General features: G+C 47.4%; 1 protein-coding gene across 2 annotated transcripts in view; it reads right to left on the bottom strand.

Moving 5' to 3' along the window:
* LOC126536864 (cell adhesion molecule Dscam1-like) overlaps positions 1-20,158 on the bottom strand; it is a 185,463-nt gene that overhangs the window by 24,698 nt on the left and 140,607 nt on the right. For both annotated transcript variants that reach the window (XR_011893812.1, XM_072287776.1), the window contains exons 7-12: positions 19,192-19,370; positions 13,935-14,201; positions 12,355-12,774; positions 11,311-11,472; positions 4,028-4,297; positions 3,658-3,777 (exon numbers count right to left, since the gene is read on the bottom strand). Coding sequence is in view for 1 of the 2 variants with exons in the window: in XM_072287776.1 (XP_072143877.1) it covers positions 3,658-3,777; positions 4,028-4,297; positions 11,311-11,472; positions 12,355-12,774; positions 13,935-14,201; positions 19,192-19,370 (1,418 nt within the window). In the remaining variant the exon portion in view is untranslated. The remainder of the gene's footprint in view (positions 1-3,657; positions 3,778-4,027; positions 4,298-11,310; positions 11,473-12,354; positions 12,775-13,934; positions 14,202-19,191; positions 19,371-20,158) is intronic.

Below are 20,158 nucleotides of genomic sequence, written 5' to 3'. Positions count from 1 at the left end.
TCCAAAAGTGCGTGGAGTATTCCAAGAGCCCTAACGCATTAAAATTGATGCAGAGGCAACCTTAGGATGACTGTCGACGCTAATGCGATTATCGCTGAAGCAATGTGGTGACACATCGCATTACCACTGCCGAAATGCGTCACATGTGAGGCGTGTACTGCAGCCGGGCTTTTCTCTCGCGCTTGCCTGTGGACACGCTGCGCCATCTAGCGGCACCGCCACGAAGTTCACGCATGGGGCTTGTCTGAATGTAGATGACGTGGGCTATGTTCCGTGCAGCAGCAGATAAATTTCAAATTTTCTTGCCAATGAAGAACAGCTCCTACCTAATGACCCAAGTTGGTGCCGAAGAAGTTCACTGTAGAGCGACATATACTCAGTGGCACATAAACAGTGGTACAAGTGGGTCCCGATGGCTTGCTGCGAAGCGGCGGTTCCTTCAGCATAGCAGCGCAGTGCTCTACCCTGCAGAATATGACTACCCATTGACCGAAGATGGCGTGAAATGAAAATGGTTGGCTACTGCCACAGAGAGATACTGGAAAGCGCGTGAAGTAATCCAGGGATGCTATTCACATTAACAACAAAAATTATTCAAGGAAAAGCCACGGGTCTCCAAATCAACGCGAGCTATTCTTGTCACTTCTTCACGTCTTAGGCGAAACTGCTCACAGTTTTTTAAAGCGAACCTTTCTTTGCCTCTTCCACCCACTTTGCGGGCGTTGGCTGCTGCTGTGTTCTCAAATGTACAACAGCTTAGCCCACTTGGTATGTGCACTGTGCTTGTAATGATGGGAATACCAACATTCCTGACTCAATATCCCAGAATGTGTGTGTACCACCGGCCCGAATAGGCCAGCAGAATAAGGGGAGAGAAGAAGTCGATAACAGAAAAAAAGCATTGAAGAAGACGGCTACAGAGAAGGGAACAAGAAATCGGCAAAATAAGGAGCCGAGTGTAGAGAAAGAAGTCAAGTGGACAAAATGGGACAAGAGCATGCATATAACGAGGGCTGGTGTGTTACACAGAAATGAAGAAAAAGAAATGAAGTGAATGCATTTCCGTAAAAATCAGAAAGGGCCTCGCTAATCACCGATTTCCATACATGCGTGAGAGCCTCCGATATTTGTTTAATTGCGGTAGCAATTAGCGACAAAACATATCGGCAGAGGCGTGCACAATTCAGCTACTTTTACGTTCTATTGCTGACCGGGAGGCCGCGGGTTCGGTGGAGGCCCCTAAGTGAAAAAGTCAACGCGAAACACAACAAAAGAACTGGAAAAAAGAAGACTAATGTTTTGCGCTTATTGTACTGCACAAAGTATTAGTGTACTGTGTTGTTTATACTGTATAACGTATAAGCAAGATGTATGAATATCAAGGCAGATAGTGTCTTATGCTCAAATATGTACTATTTAGACTACAATTACACAGGGAACAAGACCTTCTGTCAGGCATTACGGCCGTTAGCTTTTCGCCTCTTCGTGTGACAAAGAACACGCCAACAAAGTTGCAACTTCAAACTTCGAATTTGAAAATATATTTTGAACTTCTTATTTCCAGCCGAGACTTCGTGGCCGTTGCTGGAGCGCGGTACAACGCAACCGTACATTGTTTTCCTCGTTTTCGGAACCTGCTCGTCTCCCCAGCTCCAAGGAAAGGAGCCACCAAACAAACACGACCCATCTGCGTACCAGTTAGCGCGGCTCCATTGACCCGCTTCCACAAAGGTCCCACTGGCAATGTCAAGCCTCGAACGCAATCTCGAACGTCATAAATTCTCCCGTTGCGCAATTTTTGTTGGCGTTTGCAACGGTTTCCAAGCTAAATCCTTGTGCAAGCCATAGACCACGAGTGCGCGGACACAGGACATGACATTGCGGTTGGAACACGAACTAGCCGATGCGTATTGGGTCTAATGATGGGATTCTCGTTGGATGCTCGGTTTAGACATTTATAATGATTTCTCCCCTAGCCGAACATGTGCATGAGCCTTGCCACGGTTAGTCGGAGACAAGAACGACTAAAAATCGCAAGCCGGGTATTAAAAGGCCACCTATATCCACTAACCCAGTCGAAATCCAGGTCATTTTGTCCGCGTGCTTTATCGACCAGTAACCAAGTTTGGTAACCACCTAGGACAGAGTAGTTGTACGCTTAAATCTGTTGCACAAAGTTCTCGATGTTAAAGAGACCTTGAGACACTTATCTTCGTCATACAGCGCTATTTTTATGGTCTTTAATGATTCATAGACTCATTTCGTCATAAGTGTAAGCGTTTTTAGACAGTATCGAATCCAGTGAACTGCGAAAGAAGGGAGAGAGGGCTCCTCTTAGGTGCAGGCGGACTATACCTGGCAACAGCTTTGACGTCGCACGTGCGTCATTCATCTATACGGAGGGATCGTTTTTAAGTTTCACGGAATCTCTGAAAATTGCACGTGGCAGATAGCATAATTGTTATCCTTGAGCTGGATTATTCGATGAGACGGACATTACTAGCATGAGAAATCGAAACGCATATTCAAATAATTAACGAAAATACACTAATTTATTTCTTAATTACTTTACGACACGAATTGAAGTTTACGAATTGCAGCCGGCGAGCTTGCAGGACGTATCCACTTGAACTTAATTTCCAGGATAACACCAGTTTCGAGATATTACTTCCCAAAGTGTCGGACGAAATACATGGGTATTCCAGTTGCTTTTGGGTTCCTATGCATAAAAGAACGTCTTGTTAAAAACGTACTTGGGACAACAGCGCATTTTTACGGTGGGTTTGGTGGCGCATATCTCCTAACTGGCGCCATTCTGGAAATCCATTCCAAGGGGATACGCCTTGCAAACTCACCCACTACAATTCGTGATTCGTGAATGGCAATATGTACTGTAAAGTAATTAATTAAGAAGTTAATTAGTGAGTTTTTGCTAGCTGGTCGAATGTGTGTTTCCAATTCTTGTGCTAGTTGTGTCCGCCTCTTCGAGTAATCCAGCTCAGGGACAAGAATTATGCTGCCTGCTACAGGCAAATTAAAGAAAAAAATTCCATAAAACTTAGAAATGATCACCGTGCATACTGCAGAGCCTGATCACTCGGTGAATACAGAATCTGTGTGTTTGCAGTACAATCGGCGTTAACTCGGCCAAATGTGAGTTGCTATTGCCGGGCTGCTATGCAAAGCTGGATGAAGAAAGCGAAGTCTGGGTGCGGGAGATCAACTATTTGCGGCGACTTCGTACCGGTCCTGAATGTTAGGGTAGCTAGCCAACCGGCCATGTCCTTGGTTAACCTCCCTACCTTTCCTCCTCGTTTCCCTCTCTGACCTCTCTCTCAAGCAAGCGTTTGTTAGCGACGGCGTGCCGATTACGAGAAACCACAGCTTATGTCGGCGCCAGGAAAATTCCGTCGGTTTGCGCCACGCCATTAAATGTGGCGTTAACTACCTCTTCATAAAATCATAGTCGTCTGCCGGGATTTTGCCACACGTCGACGTGCCGAATTGGAAAAACACTGAATTACACATGTCGGCGTTACTCATGCCCCGTTTGCACATGCTTGCAGATACGCAAGGCAGGACAAGCGTGTGTGCCTTTTAAAGAGGCAACCAGAGGGGGAAGGGGGGCGAGTGATCATTTTCGTTCCTACTGCTTACCTGACGCCGTCTTCCAGCGTATGTGTGGCGGCGGCTCCCCTTTGGCCTGGCAATCGACGACCACCGAGTGACCGGTAACTGCCACAACGTCCTTGGGCTCAGACCTCCAGCTGGGAGCCACTGCAAAGAGGCATGAGCATGGCAGTCATCAGTGTTCAAACTAAGGCAGAGCTGGCCACGAGCGAGCTGTTCGTACCCGGGTTGTACTAATCAACCTTTGAAAATGAACGAAACCAGTTTGAAATGTCAAGCATAACGCATCCAGTTTGCGCACACGGCACACACACTTACATTCTGACCAAGCTCTGACAACAGAGGGCCGCATTTGCACCGCACTCTCTGGTTGCCCAAGAAAACGGAGGTGACTGACCTTTGACCCTGAGCACGGTGCTGTGGCTTGTGGTGGCCCAGGCGTTGGAGGCGCGGCAGGTGTAGTTGCCGTTGTCTTGCGGCGTCAGTGCATCCATCGATATTGTGGACATGAATCCGTCCTGGCGCACGGCTTTGGTGAAAGGCGCGCCGTCCTTGAGCCACTCGATGACGATGGGCGGCTCGCCGGCGTGCACGAAGCAGCTGAGTCCAGCGCGCATTCCTTCCTGCAGTTCGTCCAGCCAGCGAAACGGCGTGATCTGCGGCCCGGCTGTGGTGGAGCGCCGAAAGGTCGTGGTCAGTGAGTGGGGAAAATGGGCTTGTGATTCGCACTTTTGATAGGAATGAACGGTCGACACCGTAGTACGCTGCTACAAAATGCTTTCAATTTAAACTGGAAAGCTGAAGAGAACACTGTCCCGTCAAAAAATATACCGTTACTTCGGACGTGCAGTCCAGTTCAGGAACAACAAAATACCCGAAGGAAGCGTGACCCGCTGGCCGGCCCTTAAACTAATTTTTTATTGTTGACGTTCCTGTCTCTCGAAATGCATTGCATCAAACCACGTGTATAAATTTCGCCATGCTTTTTACTTTTTTCTACCTTTAACACGAGAGTGACACTGATAAATGTTATTTGTGCTATGAAACACCAACACCTGCCTTATACGGGAGTTTACGACGGTTATAATACGCTGTATTTCCTTAGTATACGTCCTTTACCTAAGCAAAGTCAGAACGCCTTCCCAGTGGCCGAGTGAAGCGCAACGAGACGTAATTCGATCGATTAGCAGAAGTCTTCTGCTGCATAGTGTTATATAGAATTCCTTATGACAATAAAGTTAGCGTATTGACGTACCATTTCGTTTTGTCTGGAGTGAATATAAGAAACGTCTTGTAGCCTTTGCCCAGAAATCCAATGTGAGACCTCCTATTAAATGAGAAATTGCCTAGTCGTACAGTTAGTTTACGTCTGGACATTCACTGTCTATATTTAGAGCTTTCTATATGTTTTATTCCACAGAATACCCGAAGTGTCATAAAACGTTCCAGCACGCGACTTGCCGTTAGCGCTAAAGGTTTAGTTTGAAACACACGGGTGAGTAGCTCGTACTTTTGCGAAGAGTTGTACGTTTAACTGCTACATGTTATAGCTCGTGAGTTATGGTCCAGGCGAGACCTTCAATTGATAAAATACAGTCATGGTTATATACACAATTACTACGGAGCGAAAGCGGAAGAAGCAAGGCAAGGAGGTAAACCGGAAATTATCCAGCTTACTGCCCTGCGCATGGGGAGGGGGATGGGAGAGTGAAAGGATAAGAGAGAAAAACACATGAGTTTAACTCATCGCTACCGCTACAAATTGCGAGTGTCTAGTACGTGCTATATATTTGCGCGACTCAGTGGTTCTTCTCTGAGCGAAGCAGTTTGCATGCCCACGACTTACAGTTTGAGGGATGTAACGGTCTTTCTTTTTCGGTATGTCGACTATGAATGTATATTTGATCGATTCCTGAATTTTATCCATTCTGCTGACCACTTGGCGAAACGAGCTTTGCTGCAAGATTCTATAGTACTATTTTTTGTAATACTTTGCGTTCAGTTTACATTTGCTGTCAATGTGACCTTCCGTTTCTCTGCGACCGCTAGACGCAAACCTGAAAACGTACTACACAAGAAGTCATTCTGTCAGACGTACTGCCGGATTAGTGGCCAAACTTAGTCATCATGGAATAACAAGTAGCGTCGCCGAACTACCAGTGATTGCAGTATAACATACACCGGGTATTTTATTTTAGCGCTAACATAAATTATAAAGATTACCTGTGGCGTTTCGGCCAAGTCTACTTATTGAGCTGGAATACTCGTAGAGGTATGCATTACTACAGTGGAAATCAATACCATATTTGACTAATTAAAAAAATTTGACTAATTACATTTCCAACTAATTTCTTTAGCTCACATGTTGCAATGCGCGAATCGAAGCCATTTATTTCACGAGGTACATCCAAGTGGAAAGAATTTAGAAACTAGCACCAATTTAGCGATAAGTGGAGTCCAACCTACCATAAAACTGCAGAGTTGTTCAGCTTTCTTTCTTTTAAACAAAGAATCTTTTCGTGAAATGAAGCTCAAAAATTACTGTGACACTAGTGGAATTATCAGAGATTTTTGGAATGAATATCTAGAAACTGGTGTCATACTAAGAATTTGTTCCAAGTGAATAACGCCTCGAAGTTCACCGGCTGCAAATATTAAATTGCAATATGTGGTGTAATGTGATTAGCTGAAAAGCTAATTACCGGAAATTGGTGAATTAGTCAAACATTCCCTTTCATTTCTTGTGCAAATAATGTCTGCCTCTGAGAGCAATGTAGCTCAAGAAGTAGAACTGGGCTACGTGTCACGGGTGATTTAAAGAAAAATTCTGTTAACCTCCCTGCATGGTTATCTACACAATAACGCTGTTTACTCAAGCCACCTCATCCTGACAAAACAGTTGTAATGATTAACATAGGTTTAAAAGAACACGCAACATTTGTGTGCATTTCTTGTTCCCATTCCGCCACACTCCCAATCAGCGAGCAACTATTTTGACTGAAAGCGCTCTAGAAAGTCCAGCTTGGGCCTATTTGGAAACAACTGCATGTTTAGAGCTTGAGCAGCACCTCGGCATGCCATCTTAAAACAGTGTTTGACGAAAAAAAAAACTACGGACAAAAAAAAAAAACGCACAATCCTAAGATCAGGGCTTCATAGAATAAAGCGCACCATGATGAATTTAGCACATTCTTTCGGCTTACTTTCCTCCAAAGTATGTACTGACGTGCAGACACCACACCGAGCTCTGCGTGTCCCTTTTGCCCGGCGGAATAACAATGATGTGTCCATGGTTAAAATGCTTAAAGGGGCCCTGAACCACTTTTTATTGAAGTGGAGAAAGACATTTGAAGTGAAGATAGGCTATTTCAGAACCACTTTGCCGAAAAAAGTACTTCAATGCGTTCAGTAGAAGTGGAGTTATCGGCAATCAAACACGGCCTCAGCTATGCTCCCTTTCATCTTTTAATGCCTTGCACTGCGAAGGCTACGGCGGAGACGTCACCATGGTGCGCAGTTCAAATTTCCGATTTGGTGTGTGCCGCGCTAAACGTAAGCCAAACGCGGCTGTCCTCAGAGAGCCGCAGTGCGCTTGGCCACTCGACTCGTGGCGGCACCTCGCGGCAGCCGCGGTGTAGCCGAGCGCAGCGACCAATAGCAGCCGCGTATTGGGGTGTGCTTTATGACGAAATAGAGCACACAGAAAAGAGCGAGGAGTATGGGGTTTTTGAAACGAGCGCGTTTGAGAAAAAGGTGACTTCGCGCTCCGCTTGCGAGCTCCACGGACCACGTACGACAGCAGAACTTGGCTGAGATGTTCACAACAGCGTATGCTACCCGCGGACTATGTTATTTCACCAAGCCCGAGGGGTGGTTCAGGGTCCCTTCAAAATGTTGCGTACACTTTATTATGCCAACTATAATAAGCAGACGTTTCTCTTCGAATTACAACGCTGTCATAGCGGGCGTAACTCAGCACTACGACACGAGAAATGTGCCGGTAACACGAGGGCAGCCTGCCATATTTGACCGGTAATTACGAAGCCTAAGCACCTATTAAAAGGTGTTTCGGCGAAAACCTCATCGACTCGATGTCTCCGAGAAGAGCAATCAACACGAGTACAACTCCTTTCTTGATCACATCCGGGCCTTTCGGGGAACATACAGCCAGGAAGCTTGCGTGCAGCAGAGCATTTCTCTGTAGGTTGGGAAGCCGCGTAGTTATTATTTTTTATTCAATATTAATTTATCCCTAGGACCACAAGGGTTCCAGAAACGGGACATTACTTGATTGGTGGGCACATAGAAAAATGGCAGTTCAAGTAAGGTGGCATGACTTGAAAGGTCGTCGTCAATGGCAGGTTTGAAACGAGAAATGTTGGCGATGAGGGCGATTTGTTTCCACGTCAAACGGCGGGGACCACCAGACGTCCCCGATCTAACCCCAAATTATGCGGAGGAGGCAATCGTCCCGCCTTGAATAACCAAGTGTATCTGTAGGCGAAGCCAATTCGAACGCGATACAAGAAGGGTGGCCATTTCGTGAGCAGGTTCTGCAACTATACAGGCGTGATACGACCGCAGTGTTCAAATGTTCTATGTAGTTGTCGGGCTAACTTTAAGACATACGACTGACCTAGCGGTAACGTGTGCTACCTTAGCCCGAATCGATACGGCGGAAACAGTACCGGTCACTTCATCGACGCGGCATTGATGGCGCGTACCCTTCACCAAATTAAACTTCCACGATACTGCCACTAGCGCAGTAACACGGTCGGTTTGTGCTATACACAACGTGCTGGCATCGTCTAGCCTTCGTGCTCATGCGCTTAGTTCACAAAAAACTAAACTGTGGCGTTCATGCGCTGACTAACCTGAGAATTTTCCTTTCTCGATCAAGAAGGTGTAAGAACTTGAAGCCAGTGCTGGAAGACATAGGTAACGCTCTTTAAAGCAACAGCGAGGCGTCAATTTTGCTTAAGCGCTCAGTTGTGCTGAAATCGGCCTTCTCTTTTGTTAATGCGGTTTGTGCCTGCAGTGACGAAACGAACGTATAGCCGATTAGTGGTTTCTACTTGCTGTCGTATCTCTGCACTCACATTATTAACCATAAAGAGCGAAATGCAAAAACGCCCGTGTACCGTGCATTGGGTGCACGTTAAAGATACCCAGCTGGTAAAAATTAACCCAGCGTACCGCACTGCGGCGTGCCCCATAATCGGATCGTGGTTTTGGCACGTAAAACTCCAGAATTAATTTTTTTCTTTTATTCGTAGTGTATGCAGTACAGGCACGCAATTCAAGATTACGACAGCAGTGGAATTGCGCAACCCGGGTACCTTGGTTTTCACTGCGCAGTGTCGAAAGGCTGCCCTATATTACAGAAGGAGACGTGCCATCCCTGTCTGTTCGACCGTTACAGTTGCATCCATTCCGCAGTGAGTTTCAACCCTTAATCTCGTTGCACGTAAGTACCACTTAGTAAGCGGAAAAGATTTTGCAAGTACGCTTGACTTAATTTGTGGAGCCTAGTGGGACAAAATTAAGACTTGACATCGGAGCTAGAGACATCGTTTTCGGCCTGGCTTCTTTCTTTCCCGACAGTGCTACTGCAGTTATAGGAACTGCTCTTTCTGACAATACAGTGGAGCAGAATCTCAGCAAGACACTGCCAGGGTAGTATTATGCAGCGATTCCCCTCTTCAGTTTCAATTCTTTCTGTCGTTCATTACTGCCTGGCAGGACACCGCGCTTACGTTATCATTGGTACGAGCCACTCGTTGTGATGGGTTATAGGAAAAGAAAAGAACTGGCGAAAAAGAATGCTTATTTATTTATTTATTTATTTATTTATTTATTTATTTATTATACCTCAAAGGCCCCAGAGATGGGGTATTACATGGGGGATGGGCTTTAACAAAACAGTGATTCGAGAGCAGCCTTGAAGTGATGAGTGTCGGAGGGGTGCGTGATGTCGGCAGACAGACCGTTCCAGTCCCTGGCGGTTTTCACAAAAAATGATCGTAGATGAGAGGTAGTCTGCGCCGGGGGAGGATACAAGGCTTTGCTGTGGTTAATGCGGCTGGACTGACGATGAGCTGGTAATATAGCTGAAATGTGGAGTGGTAACACGACCACGTGGATATAACACGACCCTTATTCTCTGCTGTAATGTCCATGCGAGGCGTCGCCAGCAGCATCAAGCATAATCCAATGCATCGTCCGCAATCGATAAGAGGGCGAGCGAACAAGAAATAAAGAAAGAAAAAGAAAGAGAGAGAGAAAAAGAAAGGGGGGGTGTCTTCTAAAGGTTAAACCTTTAGCTTTACGGAGCTTAACGATTTTTTCATCGAACATTGTTCGATGCGCTTTTGTACCACGAATGAAAGTTTTGTAGATGTGCCGCAAACTTATTTATAGAATGGCGTGCCGACTCGCGACCAATGACCGCGGATGGATGATTTCTGCAGACCACACTGCAGATGGCACTCGTGATGTCAGCACAGAAACAGCAGTGCTGTCGGCTGTATCTTGCGACGTAGTCATTAAGCAACATATGAGGTTCCGGCGGCATTGTGAACTTCATAAATCAACTTTTTGTTATTTGTTCTTACGCCAAGAAGGACCGTGCGGAACGAAGACGCTTAAAATTTACTGCAGGTGAACGTATCTTTCCTAACAGTCTCTACTAGAGCTCCTTTTCTACTGCGCGATTCTACCTTAATGTCATCGCTGACGTCACCAGAAATAGATGTCTAGGTTGTCCGGTCCAGTTTTCGTTTCCGTGAGTGGTTGCTTGCTTATTTAAATTTGTTTGTCTGTTCTTATACGAATTGTGGTAACCACGAGGTAGCGGGACCAAATCCCGGCCACGGCCGTCTCATTTCGATGGGGGCGGAATGCAAAAACACACGTGTACGTAGATTCAGGTGCACCTTAAGAAGCCTAGGTGGTTAAATTTAATCCTGAGTCTCCCACTACGGCATGCCTCATAACTAGATCCTGGCTTTGGCACGTAAAGCTCCTTATTTTTTTTTTATGCGCATTGTACTATCGAACGCGTGACAGACAGTCTGTTGGGAGAGATGAAATACAAGCGCTTTTCTGATATGAATGAAACATGAGCGGTGTGGATGTAGTCCTTTAATGAAATCTACTGAGGTTTAGCTGGCGGCTTGGTTAGCATGCTAATCTCGATTAAAGTAAAGCTACTCAAACCGTTTAAAGGCAAAACGGAGTAAAGGTGGCCTGTGCGCTCATCCGAATGTGCATGCTCAGAAGCTACAGATTAACTGCCTCAAGGCAGCTGCGACTCCGGTAGAAGATGCAGACACACTTTGAACAGCACCGTCACCGCGCTATAGACAGACGTGACAGACACTGTACCTCACATTACTCAAGCTGTGATCGAAAAGTTCTAGCCACGCGTTGCACTTCAGTGCCAGATGATGCGCGCTTACGCAGCTCACAGATTATAGATAAAGTTACGTTAATTAGCAATGGTTGCAATGCACATACGTATGCGCCGTTTTGTTGCTACAAATAAACATTTGAAGTTCGTTGGCGCGTGCATACGTGTGTTTTATTTTGTGCATCGCCTACTCCTTCTTAGCGCGTTTTACTAGTTCTCTAGAATTTACTACTGTCAGCTTGCGTGGTAGGCAGAAGTTGTGGTCTTACTTCTGACGATCACTCGGACGGCCTGTTGCACAGCAGGACCTGCGGGGCTCTCCACGGAGCAGGTGTACTCCCCGGTGTCCTTGGCCTTCGCTAGAGTCTCCAGCAGGAGCGTGCCGTTGGGGAACACGGTTTGCCTCTGGTTCACCGGCAGTTCACTCCCGTCTGCAAAGTGCGTTGTGCACAAGGCGCCGTGACCTCTCTGGCTTCTCGTGGGTGGAGTATCGAGAAATATAGCACCACATCAGCGTTTAATATTATTGGTCCTAATGATGCGAACTACCAAGGTGACTTGGTCGGGGCACCAGGGACTGTTAAACTGCAGGAAAGCTGAAATTCGCGCGATCTTGTAGATAACACTACAGTCAAAACGGCGCACGACAAGCAACGTATACATCATCAGATCTGCCATCAGAGCTGCCGTCATTTTTTTGTTTACGTCTCCTGCTGTGTTTCGCTGCTCATACTTGACTGTTACTGCGTTAACATTAGGAATGTCAAAGTAAAAAAAATTGTGTATATGTTTGTGAAGTGTGAGTTATACATAGTATATATAATGCAGCTGACAGTGGTCTGCTCCGGACCGCCCTCAGTTGCACTACGGTCCTCGAAGCGGCAGGACGTGTGTTGAGTGAGCTGTTGAAAAACACTTTTCTTTGTACCAAACGCAGTTTGAATCATGGATTCGGGACTGAAAAAATCTGCGACATAAAGGAATTTCTCTCGCATTCACCGCTATATCGTCACTGAAGTTTCTTTTTTCCCCATGCTGTCAACGTCATAACTTCGCAAGAGAATTTAGCGCCGACCGTGCTGCGTTGCTCACATTTCGACGGCATCGGAAACGCTTCTCGAATCTCAGTTTGCGTGGCTGATCCACACTGTCAAAATAATTTGCAGTCCTGAACTGTGGCGTCTCTCAACGAGTACATCTCTCTCTGGAATACAAAGTAACGATGTGTAAAATCAGGTCATTCTATCGCACCATCGTCTTCGTTTTTCTTTTATTTAGCACCGTTAGCATCACTGCCACGCACACACACACACCTTTGAACCAGGTGACCTTGTCGTACGGGTATCCGCCGAATGGACACTGCAGCGCCAGGCGATGTCCATCCAGTGCCGTGGCGTTGTACGCGGGTCGCGTGAAGAGCGGGCCCCGCACGTCCAGCCGGAAGGCGTGCACCGCTCGGCCCGCGACATTGCTCGCCACGCACTGGTAGTGTCCCGAGTCGGACGTCTCCACCGACGTCCAGTTGAGGAAGCTCACCGCATCGCCCGTGGCCGAGTCGCTGGTCGACCAGAGACGCAACCGCGGGCCGCCCCCGGACACGGGCCACGCGCCGTCCAGGGTCCAAGTGATGGAAGGAGCCGGGTCACCCGAGGCCCGGCACCCTAGGCTCGCTGGAGACTTGGGGTTCAGGCCAACCGAGGTGCCGAACGTTCGTTCCATTCTAGGGGAACGCTCTGCAAAGGTGCAACGAACGTGCGCCAAGAAGCGCCTATAGCCGATCCTATATATATATACGGAACCTGCAGTGGGTTCTACCAGAACGTCATGTGGCTCAAAAGAGCACTCGCCGATAAGCATTGCGTGGATGGGTAGCAAGCCGCGAAAGCGAATTCTTCCCACCATACTCACAATTTATATCACCATTATGATAGGAAGAAAAGTACTGACATATCATGAGAGTACAATACGAATGTTTGCCTGTATTGTTACTATGATATTTTGCCCAAGCAAGAATTGGACAGGCGGCTGTAGCCTGAACAGATGTTGACAGTGCTTCAAATGTCACTGTGCTGTGCGATGACAGTATTCAGTGACAGTGACCGATTGTGATTGTGTGTCTATTCTCCTTCCTTTCCTTATCTCTACTTTGTTACCACTTTACCTCCCCCTCCCCTCTCTCCCCAGCGTAGGGTAGCCAACCGGATCTTTTTCTCTGGTTAACCTCCCTGCCTTTCCCTTTTCCTCTCTCTCTCTCTCTCTCTTTGCCCAAGCAGAGATAGGGCCCCATCCCCAGTGTAGGGTAGCAAACCGGAGACTCGTATCTGGTTAACCTCCCTGCCTTTCCTCTTCATTCTCTCTACTTGCCCAAGCATAGACGCAGGCGAAATCTGGACTTGATTACAGTCAATACAATACATAAGAACACAACATTATTCTGTATTTCCTACGATATGCTACAACAAACGAAAAATAAGGCCACACCCCTCCCACGGCATATTCTGAGCCGCATACGCGCCTATAGCTTTTAACGCTGTGTACGTTCTGCTCTTTTCAGCGGCGGCGTAAGCGCAGTATTGCCAGACGCGCTACATATGTATAGTTCAGAAACCAATGATGTGACACTGGCGACATGGAGAGTCAGTTACAACTCTCTCTCTTCTTTGCATTCTAAATGTGGTAGTTATACGTAGTCACGCAGCGAACACATTTCTCTTGCTTCTCAGCCAACACGTGTAAGCACATTCCTTAGTTCCGCAAGCACGACTCCAGGCCATAATTTCTGTTATTTTGTACTATCGATAGGTGAAGTATATAGTTTGAAAGTGATAGCGGAGGGGTTTATATTGCAGCTAGGCGGCAAAATGTCTTCGAGGTGAGAAATCGAGAGTCTCACCTCCGACAACCAGCTCGGCCGTGGCCTGCGCCGCCCTGCGTCCGTCCCTGGAAGCAGCGAAGCACTGCAGCATGCCGCCCTGGTGCCGGGCCACCGCTGCGACGCGCACGAACCCGCGCTCGAGCCGCTGGAATCCCAGCGGAAGCGGCGACCCGTTCAGGCGCCACTCGAGCGACGCGTCGGCGCTGCTCGCGTTGCACTGGAACGACACCGAGTCGCCGGCCTCGGCGCGGACCAGTCGCGGACGGATGGTCACCGACAAGTCCCCTGTGGGTGTAACGCCGATGCGCGACAGTGTTATTCACGCAACACAGAAATCTGGACCGGTATACGCTCTTAAAAAGTAATAAATAAAGAATTTACGTGCCGGTGGTGGTGGGTTAGTGGCTATATGACGTTGCGCCGCTGTGGTTGCGGGTACGATCCCGCTTGCTGCGGCGGCATTAGGCGGGAGGGGGGGGGGGTGATATCCAAAAACGCTCATGTACTTACATTTAGGTTTCCCGTTAAAGAAGTCCAGGTGTTCAAAAGTAATCGTTCCTTAAGATAATGTCGCGTTTTTGGCATGTAAAACCACAGCATTTATTGTTTTTAAAGTTTACACTCAATTGGGGCATATATTGTCCCGAAACAATGCCGTATAAACTCGTGTATGGGCCGCACCCGTCTAAATGACGCACCTGCAACGATGCCGCGTGCGCGCATTGGCGAATTTTCGCTCGCTGCGTCTTTTCGCATGCAGCTACTGGATGGCGAGAAGTGCGCGTTGACCTCTGGTGCAATGGTACATCCGGAGATAGAGGGTGTGTACAAGTCAATGCTGCGCCGGCACCATTGTGACGAAAAGCTTCGGTCCTGTCTAAGGGCCGTACTTCACCAAAATTGTGGAAGTAAAAAGTGCGGCCCTGACACGAGTCTATACGGCATTTGTCATCCGCATTGCTTGCGCTTCCTTTCTTGAAACCCGCCCTGGTTGCTCAGTGGCTATGGTGTTGGGCTGCTGAGCACGAGGTCGCGGGATCGAATCCCGGCCACGGCGGCCGCATTTCGATGGGGGCGAAATGCGAAAACACCCGCGTGCTTAGATTTAGGTGCACGTTAAAGAACCCCAGGTGGTCAAAATTTCCGGAGTCCTCCACTACGGCGTGCCTCATAATCAGAAAGTGGTTTTGGCACGTAAAACCCCAAATATTATTATTATTATTATCCTTTCTTGAAAGCTCTGCCCTCGCTACTTTCCTGTCGAAAATGCTTTGTCACGCTGATAACGCGCATGTCATCCGGGATTTGGGAGTACCGGGTTCGCAGCTTTAAAGAAAGGAAAGACACGCAAGATAAATCAAGATTGTTGGTGCGGGACAATGCAGATAAGCCCCAAAGGGTGCAAACGTGTTTAAAAGTGTAAAACTAGTTTCAAGTACTTGTTAAAAGCCGCATTAACTCTTTAGCCGGATTCAATTATCCAGCAGGCGTTCGACAAGGACGAATAACATGGCACTGCCACCCGTACACATAGGTATTTGTTTCACTTGTAATGCGGTCATGCCTATCTACTGCAGTGTTTACTGTCTTTCACGCGTGGTTAGTTAAATAGTTATTGGTGCTCTTATGGTCATCCTCATAATGGCTTTTCAACAGTTTCTATTCCGCCCCCGTGCTTTGGCTACTGCAGAAAAATAAATCAGAAACATATCTCATAGGGACGAAATGGCGGATCTCACGAACAAATTGATGAGGTAATGATGGCCATTATGATTTGTATCCATTCTACACTGATTGCTGTTGGTGCGCTGCGCGCGGTATCAACAGAAAGATCTCATTGCGATGTTTAGAAACGTTTAAATATCTTTCATTTCTCTTTATGATTTCCAGAATAGTTTTTGTGTAGTACCTTTAATGTTTCAACACAAGTAATGAACAATATAAACGGCTGGGAGCTTAGATGTACTAGAACTAAAACTACTGCAGGAAGTATGTGTACTCATTTATCCGTTTCCCAGCGGACGAGTAGTCTATCGCAACGATGGCACCACGGTACCTGTCTCACAGAACAATCCCGCCTCATTTTCTCCTGTGTATTAGCGTATAGGCAAGGCCTACCTAGGGGAAAATGCGTCAGCAGAAACAAGGAGTTAAGAGAAAACGGAGAACAACTTGATCTTTTTGTTGACACCACAGAGCCGATAATTGGCACTGGCGTCAACCGGCTTCCAAGCATTGTACTGCGAGCACAATAGATTGGTTTGGTATAGCCGCAGGAGGCTCGCGTTCTGTTTATTTCATGGGTCAAACGTGCAGTGAGTGAAAAGAGGATAATGAACTGCCGAGGATCTACGCAAGTGAACACCACGAGATAATCAGGCGGGAACTAGCAAGAGACCCTAATGAAAGCGAGGCAACACGTAAAGCCTCTTTCCCTTTTCCGTTATATTGTTCCTTTTATTTCACCTCTTTTATTTGCTTCTTCATGAGAGCTCTGCTGTTGTGAACAACTAGTCTTGTTGACGCAGGCGTTCTTAGTTGCGTGCGACGACATGTAAGTTGCGGTATTGCTTGAGAGCAAGGAATTCTAATAACGCCCAGGGTGCGGTGCATTAGAATGACACAAGCATTTGTTTTAGACGTCTGCTCCTACATAGGCCGCAGTGATTGCAATACAATCAAAGGCACAATTGTCCTACCAGTATACTTGGCCTCCCGAATCGCGTGCAGTGCTGCACGCGTCTTAAACCTTGCAAGAAATAGATTTGAAGAAAGACTGCACCGTTTTTTCTTTTATAGAAATGAAAATAAAAGACAGAGACGTAGTCACCTTATAATGGTGACGGCTACTCATTTTCTCATAGCAGAAAGAACAATATATATATATTTATAAGAAGTTCTATAATATATATATAGAAAAGAAGTTCCGTCATCGGCACTTCTTTTCTACACCCCGTCAATGAGAGTTTTCGCCTTTTCGGCGCCCGCCTGTCTGCGGTGGGCGAGTGTTTCTTTCCCATCGTCGATCTCGACGTACCGTTCTCAAGGCGCAGCACCGGCTCCATGGCATCGCGCTTTTCGGGCAGGAATGGGAAAGGTCTGAAAAAATCTCGATCGCGGAAATGATTTGCGTGCCGCCCGCAGACTTCGCGCTGCGAAGGTCGATACATACGTGCCGCTTGCACGCAAGACGCGGTCGCTCCCGTCGACCGCCGAACGATGGCATGCCTGCTACGGCGCACGAACCATGTTTCGACAACGCTATCGCGGACGACGTACAATAGGAAGTCGAAAAGAGAGAGAGAGAGAGAGAGAGAGAGAGAGAGAGAGAGAGAGAACGGGATGAGGGGCAGGGAGTCGGCGCGCTGCGCTGCTTCGCCTAATTGTTCTTCGCTGTACTTCCAGTATTTCTTGTCTCGTCCAAAATTACTAGCGCCGGTTTGTGCGCAGCTGTGTGTAGTAAGCAAACGTTGCCCGCGCTATAATTTGCAGCGCTCGCGTTCCTGAATTTAATGCCTGCATGTTTCCTCACCGCCACCATCTGTTAACACAAAACGAAAGTATGCGCTCGTACACACCCTGCAATAACGAATATTAGAACAATTGAGCCTGCAACGGTGGCGTAAAGGTAGAACACCCGCCTCGCGTGCAAGAGGTCCGTGGTTCGAATCCCGGTGCCGCGCAATTTTCCACCGGATTAAAAGAAAAATCCGCGTGTTGATAAAATTGCATAAACAGGCCTGGAGTGTGGCCTGATCCCGGTGACCAGAACCGGCAACGCACTCCCTCACCAGAGCAGGATTGGCCACCCTGGTGCAGTACTTGGCCACAACCTCCTATATGAACACAACAATCAAACCCCGGCCCTCAGTCCCCAGCAGCTGCGAAGCAACTGACCACGGCGGCGGTCAGACCTGCGACGCTGCAGAGGGTGCTAAGAATCCCTGGCTCCGGACAGGCCGCCATTGGAATATGAACCTGGCAACGTTTAACGCTAGAACGTTATCTAGTGAGGCGAGTCTAGCAGTGCTATTGGAGGAATTAGAGGGCAGTAAATGGGATATAATAGGGCTCAGTGAAGTTAGGAGGCCAAAAGAAGCATATACAGTGCTAAAAAACGGGCACGTCCTGTGCTACCGGGGCTTAGCAGAGAGACGAGAACTAGGAGTCGGATTCCTGATTAATAAGAACATAGCTGGTAACATACAGGAACTCTATAGCATTAACGAGGCAGGTCTTGTTGTGAAACTTAATAAGAGGTACAAAATGAAGGTTGTACAGGTCTACGCCCCTACATCTAGTCATGATGACCAGGAAGTCGAAAGCCTCTATGAAGACGTGGAATCGGCGATGGGTAAAGTCAAAACAAAATACAGTATACTGATGGGCGATTTCAATGCCAAGGTAGGCAAGAAGCAGGGTGGAGACAAGGCAGTGGGGGAATATAGCATAGGCACTAGGAATAGCAGGGGAGAGTTATTAGTAGAGTTTGCGGAACAGAATAGTATGCGGATAATGAATACCTTCTTCCCCAAGCGAGATAGCCGAAAGTGGACGCGGAGGAGCCGTAGCGGAGTAGTAGCTGTGTCTTACCAGTACTCACGTCCGGGGCAGAAACCTGGAGGTTTACGAAAAGGGTTCTAATTAAATTGAGGACGACGCAACGAGCTATGGAAAGAAGAATGATAGGTGTAACGTTAAGGGATAAGAAAAGAGCAGATTGGGTGAGGGGACAAACGTGAGTTAATGACATCTTAGTTGAAATCAAGAAAAAGAAATGGGCATGGGCAGGACAAGCAATGAGGAGGGAAGATAACCGATGGTCATAAGGAGTTACGGAATGGATTCCAAGAGAAGGAAAGCGTAGCAGAGGACGGCAGAAAGTTAGGTGGGCGGATGAGATTAAGAAGTTTGCAGGGACAACATGGCCACAATTAGTACATGACCGGGGTAGTTGGAGAAGTATGGGAGAGGCCTTTTCCCTGCAGTGGGCATAACCAGGCTGATGATGATGATGATGATGATGATGATGATCCTAAAAACGTAAGCTCACTCTTTGGCACTCGAGTCGGTTTTGCCAGGGCTCTTAAGTTGAATCCGAGGGTTGTGCCGAAACGCGTTGAAGTAATAAAAGATAAATAGACGCGAGCTAGAAGCTTGAGTTCGTGTTCGTAGGATGAGATACGTCTCGTGATTAGTGTCGTGAATATGGCATTTAGAACGACGATACCACGCGTTAATTAAGACTCGTCTCGCGAGAGAAGCCTACGCTCACCGATGACTGAGAGCTGCAGCGTGGCCCTGGCCTCTCCCAAGGTGTTGGAGGCCACGCACACGTACTGGCCTTCGTCTGCGGTCTGCACGCCTCCGCTCCAGTGCAGGACTCCGTCGAGCACTGTCGGTGCAGGCGAGGGCGAGACCGGTGCAAGCCTCTGTCCTTGCTTGCGGTACCACCTGTGGAAAGAACGTTGAAACGGCGACGGTGTTGGGTTTTAAAGAGCACGGCAGAAGTCTGGATCGCGTCGTGCACGAAAAAAACAATGCACGCGGTAGCAAAATTCATCATTATCAGCCTACACAGTGGACTCCGGATAACCGAAAACTTGCTTAAACGGAAATACCGGATAAACGGGACGTGGATATCAGCTTTGCTCGGCCACCCATAGGAACGATGCAAACAAACTTTGTTTGAGTGGAACGCTTCTTTTTGTGCAATCGGGTCAAATGGAACTGGAACCGAAACTGCACCTACTTTGTCGGCTATCGTACTTCATGATAACAGGATTGCGTTGACAAGAACTTCAAATGGTGAGGCCAGATAGCCAATAATATTTGATGTATTTCATTTGCGCTGCCGTGCACCAGCGGCTGCTCTGCGGCGTTCACGTTGCCAAGTTTTCGCGTTTGTTCTCGCATCGTGATGGCGACTGTCAAACACCGGGAACGCATAAACAAATACATTGTACGAAAGAAGCTGCGTATCTCAAAGCAGAATTCACTAAGATCTTTTTTTTCACCTCAGCGAAATTAAAACACTCCGCGCTTTTGAAATAAAACATTTTTGTTTGTAAATTTTGCGTCCTTCGCATGAACGAAACTTTTGACAAATGGATATTTTCTGTGCGTTCGAGTTCCGTTTAGGCAGATTTTACTGTATTTACATCCATTGCAGGAGGAAGGCCCATCCCCGTGATCTCCTATTGCACATGTCTTGCGTCCACTGACTGCATTTTTGGCCTGAT

Source organism: Dermacentor andersoni, chromosome 4 (assembly GCF_023375885.2).
Source record: "Dermacentor andersoni chromosome 4, qqDerAnde1_hic_scaffold, whole genome shotgun sequence".
Lineage (NCBI taxonomy): Eukaryota > Metazoa > Arthropoda > Arachnida > Ixodida > Ixodidae > Dermacentor > Dermacentor andersoni.
Note: the sequence above shows the minus strand (reverse complement) of the source record. Positions and strands in the feature narration are given on the sequence as shown.